Source organism: Macaca thibetana, chromosome 8 (genome assembly GCF_024542745.1).
Source record: "Macaca thibetana thibetana isolate TM-01 chromosome 8, ASM2454274v1, whole genome shotgun sequence".
Taxonomy (NCBI): Eukaryota; Metazoa; Chordata; class Mammalia; order Primates; family Cercopithecidae; genus Macaca; species Macaca thibetana.
Window position 1 is genome coordinate 92,000,932 of NC_065585.1, and position 20,339 is coordinate 92,021,270.

A 20,339-nucleotide genomic window follows, 5' to 3' on the forward strand; every position below is an offset into this window, starting at 1 on the left:
CCTCCCAAAGTTCTAGGATTACAGGTGTGAGCCACTGCACCAAGCTCCAGCAAGATTTTTACATTCTAAATTGGGTTATATTTGTAATAATGAATGTCACTAATAAGAGGAAGTGCAAGTACCAATATGTTCTTTACAGGCCTCATACTGCTGTTTTTCTTAGCCAATTTCTGGCCAAACTCCTCCTCACCACTTATTTTATGTATGCTGATTACTATGCTGTACTACTAAATTCGGCTCTTGTCTTGCCAGTTCACACCTTCCCCTAAGGCATAATAACCATTATACTGCTTAATTTTCGCTTTTCTGCTCTATCTTGCTGGGGTGGTGTAATAAAATTCCAGCTTAACCGAGTAAGTAAAATGGCTTGCCAATGATGATAAGGACCAGATTTGTTTGGATATGTAGCAGCACAAATTTAAAAGTAAATAAATAAAACAAGCCCATCTCAATCCTAACTTCCAGACACTGGTCAGGGTGATTGAAAACTGAAATTGTTCATGCTAACCAACGTTTTACAGTTTCCACCTAACATTTTGTTCAGTTTGGTGCCTTCTTGTGCCTCTTATTTTTACAAACACAACTCAGAAGCCCTGATAACTTTAGAGAAGGCACATCCAAGTTTTTACTCATTCCAGATATTCCTGGATATAGCAGGAATTTGAAAACTATTATGTAATTATTCTACCTGTAACATCTGCTCATCAGATTTTAATATTCAAGCCTTGTGGCTTCAAGTCATTACCTGTGACTGATCATCTTTACAAATGCAAGAGTCCCCTGAAACTGTCTCCCACCCATTAGGGTGCTCATACTAACAGCTAACCCACTAGACCCACTACAAGATTCAGTATTTGTAAAGCTGAAAACGTGGTTGTGGCGTTTACATTTTCATTCCGATCGGCCTAGCCTTCGCTCTCTTCTCTCTTGGATGTTTTCTTGCCTTACCTGGTCTGAGAAAAAAATGTGCCGCCTAACCCTTGCAGAGTTAACACGGGGACGCTTGCCAGATGCGTGCAGTCCCGGCGGTCCGGATACGCGGGGAGGTGGCGGCAGGAACGCCTGGGCCAGGCGCTGGTACGTTATCCCGTTACAGATGTTGGCCTAGTCCGCAGGTTGCCCCTGGAGAGGCGACGGCGACACCAGGCCCTCGACTGGCTCCGTTCCTCCGCGACAGGCTGAGGGAGACAAGCTCTCTTTCGCCTGGGGACGATCCAAAGTTTGGTGGGTCGGCCTTAGTCAGGGCCTACTCGCTGTCGCAAAGAAGGTCAAACTCACCTTGGGAAAGTACACGCCGGGACGGCAGCTAGCACCATAACAGGCAGCCCCAGCGGCGTCTCCCAGGGTCAGCCCAGGACAGCCAACAAGCCCCGCCGCCCGAGAGCCGGAGGCGGGGCCGCCCCCTTCCCGGCAGGCTGCCGACTTCCGGACCTGCGTAGACGCCTATCTGCGCCTCCAGGCGCGCCCCTCCCCCGGCAGGCCGTTTCCCGGCATGCTCCGCGGAGGAAGAGACGGAGTCGACAATAACAAACCAAGCCGCGGCGGTGTCCGCGGCCCTGCCGAGCCCTCGGCGTTGCCTCAGGGTCCCCCAGTCGCCTGGGCCCCTCGGCTCTGACAGGCCGTGGCCCTCTGTCCCCCGGCCCCAGACCCAGAGCCGAGGGGCCTGCCCGCGTCCTTCTCCGCCCGGACCCCTCCCTCCTGCCTAGAGTTCGGGGCCGCGGCGGGCGGGCGCCCGGGACGCCGGCGGTTGTGTCGGCTTAGCGGTGCCGAATGGGCGGTTGGTAGCCGCCGCCGAGGACTAGGCGGCGGCGGAAGATGGTGCCGGGGGTCGCTGGCTCTGCTGCTGCCGCCGGCGAAGGAGGAGGCGCTGCCGGGTAAGTGTCGCCGCCGCCCGCGTCCCCTTCCCCCATCTGGCACAGCGGTCGCGCGGCGGGCCCTGGCACGGTGGGCCGGGGTCGCGGGGTCCAGGGTTCCGGCCGGCCCGAGCCCGGCCCACGCGCAGGTGTGTGCACCCGAGGGCCCCGGCGCCTCCCGCCCCGGCAGGTGTTGCCCACTGGCCGCCTTCCCGGCGCAAGAGCCCCTTTGGAGACAAAAGCGGTTCGAATCGATGCTCCACCAGGCTGCGGGGGGTGTGGGTCGGGCTCTCTCGTTGCGGGGCTGCCAGCGGCTTTCTGGGACGGAGCCTTGGGATCCCTCTCTCTGCGCTGCCGGTCAGCACCCGGCCTAGTTGCCGGAGTGGCCAAGGGCGAGGGACGTCCGAACCTCCCGAGACACATCCTGACTTGTGCTCATCGCTGCCAGGGATCAGCCCTTAATTCTGTGTTGGACTCGAGAAACGGGAGAGTGGAGTTTGGCCGAGGCCGAACGAAGCTCACCGAGTGGGAGGAACGGAGAGATGATGTCTTTGTCCCGACCCCAGAGTGCGAGGATCGGTATAAAGTTACTCCTAGGAATGACTCAGCCTGCGCCCGCCCCACGGATAGATTTGAGATGGGCGTGCACGCGGATTTTACAGCTTCCTTGGTAGAAACAAAAATACAGTAACCAACAGTAGAAATGGCAGCTTCTGAATGGAATATCTCTATAGTTTCTTCCACCGCCTGGTGGATGTGCTGTGTTTACTGTTTATGGTTTCGTAATCTAGTCTTTTCCATCATGACTCTTTGAAGTGTGGTCATACCTTGAAGTAGTGTAGACCTGGGTGCCAAAGAAGACTCATGTGCTCACTGTTGATAAAGAGTCACGTTACTACGAGACATTCAGCCAGATGGGAATGTTCTCAAGTCTGCTGCAAACATTTAAAGTGTACCTATTTGCTAACCATTTTACTGTGTAGTTTCTTAGATTTTTATGTTTTGATGAAGCTTTTATGATTTAAACGTAGGTTTGGACAGTTAGCAATTTAGGAAGACATTTAAATAGATTTAATTGTGTGTTTAATCAAGAATGTTATTACATTTTGGTAGACGATAAAAAAGAGGGTCCTTCCACTTCTGATCAGATAAAACTCTGAGAAGCCAAAGGACTACTGAGGGAGGTGGCTGATTTTATTTTTTGGATTATTGGATCTATAAGCAGACCATTGCTAGGAATGTGAAAATATGTTCGCTTTTTATATTTGTTGTAACAGAATATAGCCCTAATGAAGATATTTTGTCAATAACATTCCTGTCATGTCTTTTAATGTTTGTGATTGTGTTCAAAAAACCTGGATAAAGTTTTATGCCAGGGATGCTTTAGGCACATAATGCTTATGTGTAGAAACCTCTGTTGATGGAAAGTGGATATTGATGGAGTACATGTTTTTAAAGTAATTTTATTTGGTCTATTTTGAACTTTTTATGGTAATCAAGATATGATTATTTATGTACCTAATCCTTTATATGTTTGTTATTGGACGACAGGGAAGACAATGAAGCGGTACTTTTGTCCCTGAGTTTTCTTTTAGCTCTTGATGCCAAACACAAGATCAGGATGCATGGCAGATTTACTCTTAGCAAATCAAGTTCATAAAGGCAGAGGACACAAGACTTTTGTTTTCGAAATTTTGAACCTCAATTTTGATTGTTAGCCTGAGAAAAGTTTTTAGACTCTATTTAAGATTAACTTAAAAATTTTAATCATGCATTCAGCAAATATTTGAGTACCTACATGCTTTACTTTGCAGATGTGTATGTCTTATGAATATCTTTTTAAAAGAATGGCTGATAAAATGTTCTCATTCAGGTAATGATATTTTCTAACTCCGGTTACACTTTTCTTTTGTAGTAATACTGGCCTAAGTCACTTAGGTGAAAATCTAGCAATCCCTTTCAGCACACTTTCACGATTCTTTTATTATCTTTTTACCACTGTGGGGTTTTTGAACTAGTTGCATGAGGAACATAAAAATGTTTAAGTAATTATTCTTGAGTAGAGACGGGGTTTTACCATGTTGGCCAGGCTGGTCTTGAACTCCTGACCTCAGGTTATCTGCCTGCCTTGGACTCCCAAAGCCTGGCCACTGATTGACTTTTGAATAAAGGCCCAAGAGAAGTAAGGGGTGTAAGTGTGTGACTCTCTTGAAAGGAATTTTGGTGGAAGAAACAGTAAGTGGAACGGCTCTGATATACATGGCATATACAAAGAAAAATGAAGTTACTGAGGCTGGGCTAGTATGAGAGAGGGGATAGAATTGGAAGATTGGGGGACTCTGCATATCCAGGTTTGGAAGTCATGGTAAGGAAACTAATGTACTGTAATTCAGCATGTGCAAAGGCCTACAGGTGAATTCAAGTAAACCCAGCATGGCTGGAAAGCAGTTGAAGCCAAATTCATCTCATTTATTTCTGAAATGCTAATTGAACCCCTGCAGCGTACTCTTTTAGCTTCAGCAATGCAACAGTGAACAAGAAATACGTATATGTCTATATATATTTATTTATAGGAAATGGGCAACCACTGGAAATTTTAATGGATGTAAATGACAAATGCAGATTACTTTGAGAATGTAGAATAGATAAAACACTAGCCAAGCAGATTGAATAGTGCTAGGTTGATGAGTTTTTGCTTAACTCACATAGGTAAAAGGATGTAAAGATTACTTGTCTCTGATTCTTTAATTTATTATGGACCAAATCAGCTTAATTTGACTGTAAACTGTACCCCCATTGTTTCGGGCCCTGAGAGGATGGCATTTCTTTCCATCCCTTTGTAAAGTTCCGGTTCTGTTGGATTACTTTTTGTAAATGCAGTACTTGAGTGGCTCCAAGTACCCTCTTTCCTGGGTTAATTTGTTTCTGCTTTCATAGCTGTTCAGTGAGTGCTTTGAGGATTGTGGAATAACAATCCTCGCCCATTTTTTTTTTCATCCATGATTTTTTTCCACCCGTGATTTTGCCTTTTGAATTCTCATATTTTATTGGCTTGTAATTGTGCTAGGAGATGAAAATAATTGTGATCCATTTCCTTTTTTTGTCACTGATTTGAGACTGTTCACTCATGTTTTCCTTCACATTCCACACATTATACTTGTTCAGTAACTGTTCAGCATACCTGTTGAAATATTAATTCACTGCCATATTATTATTATAGTAATATAATGGCTTTTAGTAATTGTTTTACTGCAAATGCCAGATTTGGGCAGGCTGGTTTAATATTGTTATATGTTTATAGATAATCTTGGGTTAATAGAATGCAGCTAATTCTACATTTTCTTTTTTTCTCCATCTTCCCTGTGTTATATAATTCTATATTTGATATATAGATAATTTTGGTTTTACTGTTAGATTCCGTTATGAAATAAAACACACAACTAGAAAATTTTCACTAAAATCATGCATTTTATGTAGTTTTTATAAATGATAGGGACACCAAAATGTGTAATGCATTCATATGTAGTGATACAGAAAGAGTTCTGTTATTTTATGCAGTTCAAGCAAAGTCCATAGTAGTATGTAGGGTGTTACCTCATTTTTATAAAACCATATTGCCTGAGTATACACATATACTTTACACCTAGGGAAAAAAACTTAAGGGTGTACTCCAAAGTATTTTTCATTTTTGTTTCAAACGTATTCCTGTTCTGCTATTTTTACCTCGTTTGCTGTCTTTGGGCACTACCTTTATAAATGTTCGCTTCATTCTTTTGGTGAAGTTGCTTGTCTAGTTTATAGACAAGGCATATATTTAGGAAGTCTGAACTTTTATGAAAAAGGTTTTCTTTCAGGGAAATGTTAGGAAAATGCCTGACCTACTCATCTTTCATTCTTTTTCTTTTTCTTGGCAGAGAAGGGGTAGGATCAGATTAGAATACATCTGATTTGGGGAGACTGATGCCCAGTTTTCAGTCCCTGGGCAACCTAGACACTCCATTTGTGGAGGACATTATCTCCATTGATGCAGTAGCCCATGACCCCTCAATGAGGGAGAATTGCTAATAATTGCAGTTTACAGAACTAGAGATCAGGCAAAATTATTTCCAATCATCTTTTCTCTCTGAAGGTTTTAGTCCACTTTAGGGTTATCTAAGTCTCATGTGTTCTATTCAGCTGGAAAGCATCTTGAAGATATTTGTATTTCAGGCACCTAGCAGTGTCTGGCTTATGTTAGATGCCCCCAAAATAGTGGATGAATAATGAATGTGTCCAGTTTTGAAGGTCAGAGATTGTCATTGGGGTGTCCACTGTCACCTTCTCATATAAAGAAGCAAATACTGTTTTTTTGTTTGTTTTCGTTTTTTTAGGCAGAGTCTTACTTTGTCCCCCAGGCAGGAGTGCAATGGTGTGATCTAGGCTCACTACAACCACTGCTTCCTGGGCTCAGGTCATCCTCCCAGTAGGTGGGATTACAGGCACGCACTACCACTGCTGACTAATTTTTGCATTCTTGTAGAGGCGGGGTTTCAGCATGTTGCCCAAGCTTGAACTCCTGGCCTGAAGTGAGCCACCTACCTCGGCCTCCCAAAGTGCTAGGATTACAGGCATGAGCCACCGTGTCCAGCCTAATTCTAAGTTTTGACTGTATTAGAATAGTTGACAATAAGGCTGGGATAACTGACTATCATCGTGGTGGTAATCTCTCAAGAGAAAATTGTAAATTAATCTCCAGTTGATAAGTTGGATAGATTTTAATGAGTATCTGAGATACTTTCTGGTTCTTTTCCTCAAATATGGGTATATATGGATTCAGTTGTTATCCCTGTACATCTGGAAACAAATGCACTGGGGTCAGTATATTTTTATTTTTATTTTTTAAGATGGAGTTTCACTCTTGTTGCCCAGGCTGGAGTGCAGTGATGCAATCTCAGCTCACCACAACCTCCGACTCCCGGGTTCAAGCGATTCCCCTGCCTCAGCTTCCTGAGTAGCTGGGATTACAGGCATGCGCTGCCACACTCAGATAATTTTGTGTTTTTAGGAGAGATGGGGTTTCTCCATGTTGGTCAGGCTGGTCTCAAACTCCCGACCTCAGGTGATCCGCCCACCTCGGCCTCCCAAAGTGCTGGGTGGCATGAGCCACCGCACCCTGTTGGATCAATGTTTTTTTAAATACACCTCTCTTCTCCCCTTCATTTATAGCTGACTGTATCCACTGTATCCCAGGAGGATTTAGGAGGAACAGATGTCCTCATAATGAGAGATAGGTTTTTCCCCCCCAGATAAGAGAATTCCTGCTATCTTATATTAACTACTTAAGAGTTCTGTAAATTCAGAGAAGGGAGAAAGAATACTGTAGGCCACCTGTGATAAGGGAAGACTTCCCAAAAGTGGTAATAGGACAATTCTTGGACTTTTATTTGTTTTTTGTTTTTTGTTTTTGTTTTTGTTTTGAGACGGAGTCTCACTCTGTCGCCCAGGCTGGAGTGCAGTGGGGCGATCTCTGGGTTCACGTCATTCCCTCGCCTCAGCCTCCCGAGTGACTGGGACTACAGGCGCCCGCCACCACGCCCAGCAAATTTTTTTGTATTTTTAGTAGAGACGGTGTTTCACTGTGTTAACCAGGATGGTCTCGGTCTCCTGACATCGTGATCCACACCCCTTCGGCCTCCCAAAGTGCTGGGATTACAGGCCTGAGCCACGGCGCCCAGCGATACTTGGACTTCTAAAGATGAGTAAAATTCAGATAAGCAAAGATGGGGGTATTTTACCTGGCAGGAGTATGTAAAGTGAGGGTATAGGTTTGTCATTTAAGGGAATAGTTGATGATACTGCTGCAAAAATAAACTGGGGTTAATTATGAAGTTCTTGAGTGCTGGAGTTTACTTAAAGTCATAATTGCCACCATTTTTAAAGCTGTTAGTATATTACTAGCACTGTAAAGGAGTCTGAAGTACATTATTGCTATCCTTCTCATCTCTCTGAAAGGTATTGTTGCAATTTGTAGATTGTTAACTGATGTGTAGAGGTTACCTGAGCTTCAGTGAGATAGATGGTATTCAAATACAAGTAAATTTTGTTCCTAAGTCTGCCATTTTTTATTGTTAATCTAGCCTATGTCAAGTTGGCAAATTCACATGCTAAGAGGGGTGGGCAGATAGTGCAGTTAAGTGAAACTGAGTACTGAACCGGAGGTGACAAGGAGAGTGTAGCTGTAAAGGAACCACAGATTTGTGCCCTGCTATAGGCAACAGTAAGGTGCTAGGGAAGATATTTGAGGGAAGCAGCCTGACTACCTTGGCTGTAACTGTTAGGGAGTATTTAGGAAGGATTTAAGCAGGATAGAGATTTAAAGGCAGAGAGAAGAGGTTGCAGGCTCCTAAGTATGGGTTATGTCATTGGAAAATGAGGGGTTGGATTAGAAAGGAAAAAATGGGTAGGACTTGGACAGAAATAACTGAAGCCTGGTCTATTGTCACTTTGGAAAGTTTGTTTAAAAAAAAAAAAAAAAAAAGAAAGAAAAGAAAAATAAATGAAGTCTGGGGCAGTAGTAGAATGATAGTTTATTGACAATGAATAATTTAGGAATAGATGTAAAGGAAAAGCACCGAATTTAAATTTAGACATGTTGAGTTTGAGGTAACAGTAGGGTTTCCAGTTGGAAATATGTAGCATTGGTTACTGCTAGTTCTGAACTCAGAACAGAGATCTGAATCAGTTAACAACAGTAACTGATGTTTATATTTCACTTTATGGTTTGCATAACTTCCATATATGTGTAGATTATTCGTTAGATTGTGACCACAACCATGTGAGACAGGTACTTTTTCCTTTTTGTAATCAAATGAAAAAACTTGTTAGGTGAAGTCAATCCAGGTCACATCGGGCCAGGACTTGAATACAATTCTTTTGATTCCAAATCTCATGTTCTTTTCACAGTTCTATTCTCCCTCTTCTGTCTACATAAAGCTAACAGTTGGGGCGTGGTGACTCATGCCTGTATTCCCAGAACTTCCAGAGGCCAAGGTTGACAGATCACTTGAGGTCAGGAGTTTGAGACCAGCCTGGCCAGCATGGTGAAACCCTGTCTCTACTAAAAATAAAAAAAAAATTAGCTGGGTGTGGTGGGGTGCCTATAATCCCAGCTACTTTGGAGGCTGAGGAGAGAGAATCTCTTGAACCTGGGAGATGGAGGCTGCAATGAGCTGAGATCGCGCCTCTGCACCCAGTCCCTGGGTGACTGAGTGAAAGTCTCAAAAAAAAAAAAAAAAAAGGAAAAAAGAAAAAAAAAGAAAACAGTTGGAAAACTAAACATGAATGACCATTTAGGGAAGGCTAGATTTAGAATGGGAGTGGGGGCCGGGCGCCGTGGCTCAAACCTGTAATCCCAGCACTTTGGGAGGCCGAGACGGGCGGATTACGAGGTCAGGAGATCGGGACCATCCTGGCTAACACCGTGAAACCCCGTCTCTACTAAAAAATACAAAAAACTAGCCGGGCGAGGTAGCGGGCGCCTGTAGTCCCAGCTACTCGGAAGGCTGAGGCAGGAGAATGGCGTGAACCTGGGAGGCGGAGCTTGCAGTGAGCTGAGATCCAGCCCACTGCACTCCAGCCTGGGTGACAGAGCGAGACTCCATCTCAAAAAAAAAAAAAAAAGAATGGGAGTAGGGCAGAACTCCTCTAGGACCTCAGATTGGGACTGAAATGGGGAAAGCAGGTGGGAATCTTTGTCTTGCTCTCTTGGTAGGACTAACTCTTCTGGGGCAACAAATTCAGGTTCTTTATTTCTCTGTAATGTGTAGGGTGTCTTTTTTTTTTTTAATGGATATAAGTTTTTTCCCATCTAATCATAAATGTGATTTTTAAAGAAAGTGGCAGAAAGTAAAAGTCAGCATCCAGAGATAGCCAGTGTTAAAAAGATTACTATTAAATTGATCCAGACTTTTTAAGTGTTTGTATATACATATGTTCTCCTCTGCATTAGTTGTAAAAATAAAATTCACAAACAGAATCACATAATATACACTATAAATTTTTCTTACTGATCAATATGTATAGATCGAAGCAAACATTTTTAAATGTCTAAAATTTGACACCTTATAGGGTTGGGTCATAATTAATTATTTTTTTAGAGAGAGGATCTTGCTGGGTCACCTAGTTCCTAGGCTCAAGCAAACCGTATCCACCTGCCTCAACCACCTGAGTAGCTAGGACTATAGGCATAATGTATTTAACCAACCTCCATTGATAGTTTTTAAATTTATCATTTTTAAAAGTAATGGTATAATGAAAATCATTGCATATATATATACCTTTGTACACTTGTCTCATTCTTTGCTTCCAGTACATTCCCAGAAGTAGAATTGCTGGTTTGTACATTCTGAATTTTGATACGTAGTGGCAGATTAAATTTCCTTAAAAGTTGTACCAGTTTATGTTTTTGTCAGAAATGTTCCAGTGGACCCACTGTTAATCTTGTCAACACTTAGCACTTATTTTAATCATCGGTAGTAACCTGAAGGGTAAAAAGTGGTACCTTGTTGATGTTTTAGTTCTCGTTAGTGAATATGTACCTCCAGATAGTTTATTTTTCTTCATGTTATGGATAGCCATTTGTCATAATACCATTGCATGAAAAGTTGATCCTTTCTCCCCAATTTGAACTCTCGCTGTTATTGTGTAGATATACCTGTATATGTATGCAAATACAAAGATCAATTTGGATCTGTTCAGTTTCATGCATTATGTTTATTAATGTACCATGATTCCTACTAACTTGTTAACTACCGTGTGAGTTATGAGTATGTTTGACATGCTTTGACAATTGTTCTCTCATACGAAGTCTCAGTATATATGGTAGGCAGTTTATAGTAATTCTTAGCGTGCAGAAACTAAAGACTGTTTAAGCAGAGGGTCAAATAATTTAAGAAAATGTTGTTTCAGTTGTTGAGTTACTAACCTGTTACTTTTAATTTAGAATTGGCTTATGTTAACTTGTATAGTATTAAGTATGGTTTCATTTTATAAAAGTTAAGAAAGGACTTTATATAAAATGAGCATCAGGTCAAATTTTAGGAAATCATGACTATTTGGTGAAAAGTAATACTTATGTACTAGGCTTATATTTATATAAGGCTTATAAAGTTACTTTATAATTCCTTGAATAGCAGTTGATTTCTATGCTTCTACCTTACTTAACAATTACATGCAATAACTTTAGTTCTAGATCATGGAGATTCACCTACTTACAGGATTTAATGGATTTTACATAAATTAGGGGGACATGTACATAATAAGCATTCCCAAAGTTGTAAGTTAATAAAAGAATTAGCTTCTTTTAATGTTTGTTTTCTTAAAAGAAATCATTGGTTTATTAAGTTTATCCTCTTAAGTTTTTAGTAATGTGATCAGTGAGGGTAAACTGTCAGTTCCTAGTTGGAACTTGATTTTACATATCCTTTTATGTTTTTTAAATTTTTTTATGTTTTAATGTCACCTTTGTGTGAATTCTTGTCCATTCTTTCTCAGTCTAACTTTTGCATACCTCTCTTCATGTTATTATTATTGAACTTTTTGGAAGGCAGGTAATGTGCTATTGATTATTCTTCGGCACTAGCACACAATAAATTTCTTAAAATTAGTATTTGTTCAGTGTGTTAGACTCATGTTTAATATATGATTCGAGTATTTATAGAAGATCAGAAGAATAATCTAGTGTACCCTTTTATGTTTTAAGATGAGGAAACTGAGATTCAGAGAAATTGGTTAACTCCTCAAAACCACAGGAGTGCAGATGTGAAGCTACGGCTAAAAACCAGACCTCTTATTTCTGCCTAAGTATTTTTTATTTCAGGGTGACCAAATATGTATTTGGTTACTAATGTCCCTTTTTGCTGAATGTTTTTAACAATTGTGACGTACAAAGGAGAGAATTCAGCTTCATGGGATCATTTTGATAGCATATAGAAGTATGTAACGTAAAGTATACAGTCTAGTGAATAGATAGAGACAGTGTTCCTTTGGATTCTCTTTGAGCAACTTTCTGATTTTACAGTTTTGGTTGCTGTAGTCCTTATCCATGGTTTTGACCTCAAACATTTATTGACTCTTTACTATCCCTAGGTAGTATATTAGGCATTGAGGTATAATATGTCATGACCAAATTTTTTTTTTAGCCATTTGCAGTACAGCTTGGGCGATGTAAGTTATTTGGCAAGTGGCAAAAAAGTGTAACAGGGCATTTATTTATGTTCTGAATACCAACACTTGTTTGAATAGTTTGAAGTATGGGCTGTCATTACTTCCGGAACAAGACCACTGACAGCCAGTACATTAAGGAAGACTTTATGACAGAATATTTGTGAGTTCTTGGTTACAAAATGGAAGCTGTGGAATGACATGAGTAGAGGCATGAAAATCCATTTATCCATTCACCTCATTTCAGGAGATGAACCTAAATGGTGTGGAGCTTCATGTAGGGGCCCAATTAAAGGAAATAGTGGAGTGTCAGTCTAAGGAACTTATACTTGAGTAGAAGTTATGAAGCATTTTTGGTTTGGGGAGAAATAAAAACATTAAAAGAATCTAAGATTATGTAGTTGGTGGTGTCATCTGAGATGGAATCCGCAGCTAGTAGGTGCTCAGATAGGTAATTGTTAGAGCCCGATATGCAGTAGGAAGCTCTGAATTAGATAGCTTAATGGGAATAAAGTGGAAGAGAGGATACACATACTTAGTAACTGTTTATGTGGAACCAAGGAGTACTTATTTATGTATGATGTTAAAACATATTAAACCAAGTTGATTACTTTTTTTTTCTTTTAATATGAGATACTGGGAACACATTGGCTGATACAGAAACTGCTGAAAATTAACTACCTGCATGCGGTCTCTCTCTGTTACTAAGTTACTATTTGGATTCTGCCTTGTCACTTGCTTAGAGTACTGCTAGTAGAACCCCAAGAGTACATTTGCTTATGAAACCCTGTTTATTCAACAGATGCTTTTGAGTGCTTTGTGTTATGTCACAGAGTTACTTCCTGTCCCTAGAGAACATTTTTGGATTATTTACTGTGGTTTCTTTTTTTTTTCTGCAACAGCCATAGGAGGTAGGTATGATATATATCCCCATTTACAGATTAGAGAATGAAAATTTAAACAGACGTGTATTTGATGAAGAAAGTTGTTTTATTGTTTTATCTACATTTTTTATTTTTCTTTACTTTTTTTTTTTTTTTTTTTTTTCTTGAGATGGAGTCTCACTCTGCCAACCAGCTGGAGTGTAGTGGCATGATCTCGGCTCACTGCAACCTCCACCTTCTGGGTTCAAGTGATCCTTCTGCCTCAGCCTCCTGATAGCTGAGATTACAGGCGAGAGCGACCACACTCTGCTGATTTTTGTATTTTCAGTAGAGATGGGGTTTCACCATGTTGGCCAGGTGGGTCTCGAACTCCTGACCTCAAGTGAACCTGCCTCAACCTCCCAAAGTGCTGGAATTACAGGTATGAACCACTGTACCTGGCCTGTTTTTTTATCTACATTTCTTTTCCTCATAATAAAGCCATGCAGCTCATGAATCTTCTGGAGAAGATTCATTCAATAGAATTTTATAACTTTGACTTAGATTACACAAATTGGTCTTTATACAGGTCATATGATATTTCTTTTAATAAGAGAATTTAAAACATTAGCATGAATAAGTATATTTTACTCATCCTGGTACCCATACAGAGTATTTAATTTTATAAACCATACATTTCAATTAAAATCTGACCAACTTTTATTTTGCTTACACAAAAATCTGTATTTCCATTCACTTACTGCGTACAATCTGTGAAATATAAAACAACAACAACAACAGCAACAAAAAACTTGAATGGTTCAAGTCACAAACAACTTGTTGTGTAATTATTACATGACCACATAAAGATTAATAATCCAGGGTTGAAGTAACAGTTCAAGATAGAAATAGCTTTTTTGGCTGCACAAGGTGGCTCACGTGCCTGTAATCTCAACACCTGGGGAAGCTGAGGCAGGTGAATTACCTGAGGTCAGGAGATTGAGACTAGCCTGGCCAACATGATGACATTCCATCTCTACTAAAAATACAAAAATTAGCTGGGCATGGTGGCGGGTGCCTGTAATCACAGCTACTTGGGAGGCTGAAGCAAGAGAATCCCTTGAACCCAGGAGGTGGAGGTTGCAGTGAGCTGAGATCACGCCATTGCACTCCATCCTGGGCAAGAAGAGCAAAACTCTGTCTCAAAAAAAAAAAAAAAAGATCTGGTCCTTCGCACATTGTTATACGCATAAGGTTGTACAGCCCTTTGAGAAAGAGACCAGTTGTGTGTGTTTTCCTAAACCACTGGCTTGAGAGTCCAGTTTATATAACTTACCTTGTAGAATCTTTAGTAATTAGGCACTTTGCGTGTCACCTAGGTCAGCCTCCCTCTTAATGCAGTGACAGGTCCAGGGAAATTAAATTAAGTAAAGATTTCACTTTTCATGCCTGTGGTGATTGTTGTTAAACATTAAGATTGAGAGTGTAGTCTGAGAATAAGAAAATCTTGAATATCCTTTATATTGGTTAGGCATTGGTGCAAAATGGAAGTTTCATTTGTTTGTTTTTGTGTATACGTGTTCACTTATAGGAAACTGTAATTTTCATTATTGGCAATTGTTTCCCTTTATTTAGTAAAGCATATTTAGTGTTTATGCCTTGCCATGGATACAGGGTGGTCACTGTGTATTAGACATTGTTTGTATGCTCTGCTCATGTTAATGGATTGGCCGCAAATAAGATATGCCAGTGACCAATAAGATGTGCTTAGTCCAGACTTAATTAAGAAGACATTGCTGATTTTGTTTCTTTTCTTTTTGCTTTTTCTAAAGATAGAGTCTTACTCTGTTGTTGCCTAGGCTGGAGTGCTGTAGCACAGTCTGTGCTCACTGCAGCCTCAACCTCCCAGGTTCAAGCCATCCTTCTGCCTCAGTGCCCCCCCACCCTCACCCCCCGTAACTGGGGCTACAGGTGTGCGTCACCACATCTGGATAATTTTTTGTGTATTTGTAGATACGGAGTCTCACCATGTTGCCCAGGTTGGTCTGGAACTCTTGAGCTCAGCAATCCATCTGCCTTGGCCTCCCAAGGTTGCTGCCAGTGCGCCCAGCATGTTGCTGATTTTCTTTGAGACATAATGGGAAAGAAAATTTCTCAGCTCTGTCTTAACCGCAGTGAAAGACTGCCTTCAGAGTGTTTCAGTTACCTCTTCCCATCAATATGAGAAAAGATGAGCGTGAGGAATAGGTAGAGGGAAAAAAATTGAAGTTTTTTGTGTAGCATGAATTATGTCAGGCGGTTATATAGGTAATTTCTAGCATGCACATAGCTCTTGTATAGGCACTGTGCCAGTAGGTAGGTATTAGAGTAGACATGGTTCTTTACAGTAGCCTTTTATAAAATGGACTTGCTTTGGTGAAACAGCTCCTGGCATCGTTCAGACATTTTTATCCTGTTGTGTGGGTGCGGAAACACTGGGATCGTTCTATAAGCTTTCTGTTTTTGTATTTTTATAGTTTTTTATTTTATTTTATTTTATTTTATTTTTGAGACAGAGTTTCGCTCTTGTCACCTGGGCTAGAGTACAGTGGCGCAGTCTCGGCTCACTGCAACCTCTGCCTCCTGGGTTCAAGCGACTCTCCTGCCTCAGCCTCCCAGGTAGCTGGGATTACAGGCATGCGCCACCATGTCCAGCTAATTTTTTTTTTCCCCCACTAGAAACAGGGTTTCACCATGTTGGCCAGCCTGGTCTTGAACTCCTGACCTCAAGTGATCCACCTGCCCTTCCCTTCCAAAGTGCTGGGATTACAGGCATGAGCCACCACGCCCGGCTGCATTTTTATAATTCTTGTGGAAATCAAAAACACAGAAAGATAGGCAATAGAAGAATGAGCTATGATGTACCCATCATATTGATTCAGTTGTTATCACCTCATGGCCAGTCTTGTTTCAGCTATACTTCCATCTGCTTCTCATTCTCTTGTTACTTTAGACCTGTAAATTTTGAAGAACAGATATCCCCTGCGATAGCCCTGTGAGAAAGATGTTATCTCTGCTTTGGAGATAAGAAAATTGAATGTTAGGATAAATTTCTTTTCTAAAACCACCCAACTTGTAAGTGGCAGAATAAGAATTTTAACCAGGTCCTCTGCAGTCAGTTGTTTTTCCTTCTGTTTAGGTCAAATTATAACCAATGAGGGTGGTGTATTCTGACAGCAGCTAAATGTTTTACTGGAGTATTTAGTATTTACTCGAGTAATTTAGTACCTACAGACACTTGTTACTACTTATTTTGGGTTAGGGTTAGATTAGAGTTAGATTTTTTCCTTTCCTCTGCATTCTTTTTGACCATCTAAAAAATCATATTTAAGATCGGGTGCGGTCGTTCATGCCTGTAATCTCAGCACTTTGGGAGGCTGAGGCAGACAGTCATCTGAGGTGAGGAGTTCCAGACCAGCCTAGCCAAGATGGGGAAACCATGCCTTACTCAAAATACAAAACAATTAGCTGGGCGTGGTAGCAGGTGCCTGTAGTCCCAACTACTCCTGAGGCTGAGACAGGAGAATCCCTTGAAACCAGGAAAGGAAGGTTGCAGTGAACTGAGATCGCACCACTGCACTCCAGCCTGGGCAACAGAGTGAGACTGTCTCAAAAAAAAAAAAAAAAAAAAAAAAAAAAAAATCACTTTGCATATACTGTAAGCCTTGTTAGAAGTTATTCTCTGGCCGGGCACAGTGACTCACGCCTGTAATCCCAGCACTTTGGGAGGCCGAGGCGGGTCGGATCACGAATTCAGGAGATCGTTACCATCTTGGTTAACACAGTGAAACCCCGTCTCTACTAAAAAATACATAATTTTAGCCGGGCATGGTGGCAGGCACCTGTAGTCCCAGCTACTCGGGAGGCTGAGGCGAGAGAACGGCGTGAACCCAGGAGGCGGAGCTTCCAGTGAGCCGAGATGGCATGACTGCACTTCAGCCTGGGCGACAGAGCGAGAGTCCATCTCAAAAAAAAAAAAAAAAGTTATTCTCTAGTATTTTAAAATTTCAAGACAACCCTGGGCAACATGGAGAAACCCCATCTCTACAAAAAAAATAAAAATAAAAAAATTAGCTGGGCGTGGTGGTGCATGCCTATAGTCCCAGTTACTTGGGAGGCTTAGGTGGGAGGATCACTTGAGCCGGGGAGGTTGAGGTTGCTGTGAGCTGTGATCCTGCCACTATACTGTAGCCTGGGTAACGGGACGAGGTCACGTCTTAAAAAATGTATAAATAAATAAAATCAAATTTTTAGTTTTTATCCATAACATTTTAAATCCTGTCTTAAAATATGAATAATAAAAGAATGGGTAGACAAATATTTATTACTAATAAACAGGAAAGTGTCTTGTGTATGCTTTAATTATATTTCAAATTTTTTCCCTAAAATTGATTTTCATGGTACAGTTATTGGCTTAAGGAAATGTGATTTCATAAAACCTTTGCTTACCCACCTCCACAAACACCAGTTGCTTTCCAGAAACATCATAATTATTTAAAGTACATTCCTACCTGTATTATGAATGTTGAATGTGATTAAAATAATACTTTTTCTAGTGTTTTATTATGGAAATTTGCAAACGTATACAAAAGTAGAGAGAATGTTACAGTGAACGTAATATAGCCATCTCACTTGCTTTAATAAGTACCAACAGTTTGCCAATCTCACCTTTCTACTGCTGAACTAATTCTGTTCTTTCCTTCCAACCTTCCTTCCTTCACTTATTTTTGCTGGACTAGTTTGAAGCAAGACTCAGGCATCATTTTACACACTAATTTTTCAGAGTTCATTTTTTGTTACTACAGTGCCATTATCATCCAAACGAAAGTAATTGTAATTCTTTAATCTGATACCCTGTCCATATTTAGATTTGCACATTTGTCCCAAAAATGTCTTTATACGTTGTTTTGAGTCAGGATCCAAACAAGTTCGCACATGGCATTTGTTTATTTTGTCTCTTCCATCTTTTTTAGTTTATATGTCTTCTCTCTTTTTTTTTCTTTTTAGAAACCATTTGTTGAAGAAACAAAGTCATTGTTTTGTGGAATGCTTATTGTGAATTTAGCTGATTGATCATGATGTTTGTCTTTTTCTTTATAGTCCATATTTCCTAGAAACTGGAAACCGTAGGTACCTATAGATGCTTGATTAAATTCAGGTTTAATTTTTCAGAGGTGGGCTGAGGTGGCATGAAAACCTTTTACTTGGGCTGTGTCCAGTTGAATCACTGTTAGCTGGAGTTTTTCCACATGAGTGGACTGAAATACGTATCTTTTTCGTTTCGTTTTGTTTTGTTTTGAGATGGTCTGTCTCTTGCCCAAGCTGGAGTGCAGTTGTGTGATCTTGGCTCACTGCATCCTCCATCCCCTAGGCTGAAACGATCCTCCCACCTCAGCCCCACAAGTAGCTGGGAGTACAGGTGTGCACCACCATGCCTGGCTAATTTTTGTATGTTTTGTAGAGACAGGGTTTTGCCATGTTACCCAGGCTGGTCTTGAACTCCTGAGCTCAAGTGATCAGCCTGCTTCGGCCTCTGAAAGTGCTGGGATTACAGACGTGAGCCACCGTGCCCAGCTATCCAAAATACATTTCATATAGGAAAGACAGTGCTTGATTTCTTTACTTTTTCAGTTTTTATAATGGGTTCTGTCTTAGCTCACTGAGGTTTTTTGTTTTTGTTTTTTTGAGTATCATTATGCAACATGGATTTTTACAGGTTTTTGCCATTCAGTTATTTGTACTCATTCTTTTGATGCTCAAACTGTCCCATCATAGCCAGTAGAAGCCATTTAAAGTTGTTTTCCTTGCCCTTTTGACCTAATCTCTTTAGTCTTTGATAGTTGTCTTGCTATCAAAGATGTTCCAGGCTTATGTGATTGGTACATTTTCTACTTCAGACATTTAGCATTAGCCACTTCTCTGAAGGTTCTTTTTAGAAACCATAGTAGGCTGGTTGTGGTGGCTCACACCTGTAATCCCAGCACTTTGGGAGGCTGAGGCAGGTGGGTCATGAGGTCAGGAGTTCAAGACCATCCTGGCCAACATGGTGAAACCCCGTCTCTCCAAAAATACAAAAATTAGCCGGGCGTGGTGGTGTGCGCCTGTAATCCCAGCTACTTGGGAGGCTGAGGCAGGAGGCTTGAACCCAGGAGGCAAAAGTTGCAGTGAGCCGAGATTGTGCCATTGCACTCCAGCCTGGGTGACAAGAGCAAGACTCCGTCTCAAAAACAAAACAAAACAAAACAAAAACCATAGTATGAGTGTGCAATGAGTTTAGCCAACTCTACAGTTAGAAGGAATAGTTCCACAAAACTGCCCTCATTTCAGATACTAGCTGCAAGTTTGGCGGTACTCAGAACCCACCCTCACTTCAAACCAGCTGACTACAAACTCACAGGTTCCCCATATCCACCCTCTCTTTGGAGAATTCACTAGAACAGGTCAGGGAACTCAGGAAAGCACTATACTCACAATTACACTTTTATTAGAGGGATACAAAAATTAAAATCAGGCAAAAGAAAATAGGCAGAGAGCAGAATCTGGAAGGGGTCCAAACTCAAAGCTTCTGGCCATCATTGCTGGTGGAGTCATGGACAGTATTACCTTCTCTTGGCCACAACGTGTGACAATATACACAGAGTATTGCTCACTAGGGAAGCTCACCTGAGTCTTTGGTGTCCAGAGTTTATTATGGCTTGATCCTGTACTGTCTACATGACTGACCTTTAGTCTCTAGCCCTTCCTGGAGGTCAGACCAATGTCTTTAGTCAGTAGTTCCTCTGGAGGTCAGAACTGAACTGATCCACGAGTCACATTGCTACACTGACATGACTGAAGCCCTGAGTCAAACAAAGACAGTTCCATCTGGCAGGACATTACAGGGGCCCAGAGATCACCTCCCAGTAGTGAAGGGCAAAGGCCAGACCTTTCTTTGGTCAATGTTAATTCTTCACCGCCTGTTGTGCTGTGGGTACTTTTCTTGTTTATACTGGTATTTCTAAAGTACTTTTTACTTCTTTATACATTTTATTTCTTTTCTCTTGCGTTGAAAACCTTGGAATCTTAGGTCGAAAAATCTTGCTTGCTTGGTAGGTGAAAAATACTGTCTTCTCTTTAGATTTGTATTTCTTTGATTACTGAAGAGGCCTCAATATTTTCCACATTTGATAACCTACTCATGCCCTTTGCCTATTTATCTGTTGTGAGTCTTTGTGATTTTCTTATTTATAGGCACTCCTACTAAAAAGCTAATAGTAATCCTTAGTCACTTGTTATTGTCATTCTCGCCAGCAGTCACATCTTTGGATATTTGAATTAAATGATGGGTGGCAGGTATGGAAAACAACTTCCTCTTTTTGGTTTTCTACCCTTTCTCTCCCCCTAA

The 20,339-nt window shown here is 41.1% G+C and overlaps 2 protein-coding genes across 3 annotated transcripts in view; one reads left to right on the forward strand and one right to left on the reverse strand.

The window, feature by feature from the left end:
• The first annotated feature begins 1,525 nt into the window (after positions 1-1,525).
• Positions 1,526-20,339, forward strand: part of RB1CC1 (RB1 inducible coiled-coil 1) — a 95,509-nt gene continuing 76,695 nt past the window's right edge. For both annotated transcript variants that reach the window (XM_050801781.1, XM_050801782.1), the window contains exon 1: positions 1,526-1,874. The gene's annotated coding sequence lies outside the window, so the exon portion shown is untranslated. The remainder of the gene's footprint in view (positions 1,875-20,339) is intronic.
• On the reverse strand, positions 1,758-2,465 carry LOC126961426 (translation initiation factor IF-2-like). Its single transcript, XM_050801812.1, has one exon. The coding sequence runs from the start codon at positions 2,274-2,276 to the stop codon at positions 1,758-1,760; it is 519 nt and encodes a 172-aa protein (XP_050657769.1). The 5' UTR covers positions 2,277-2,465.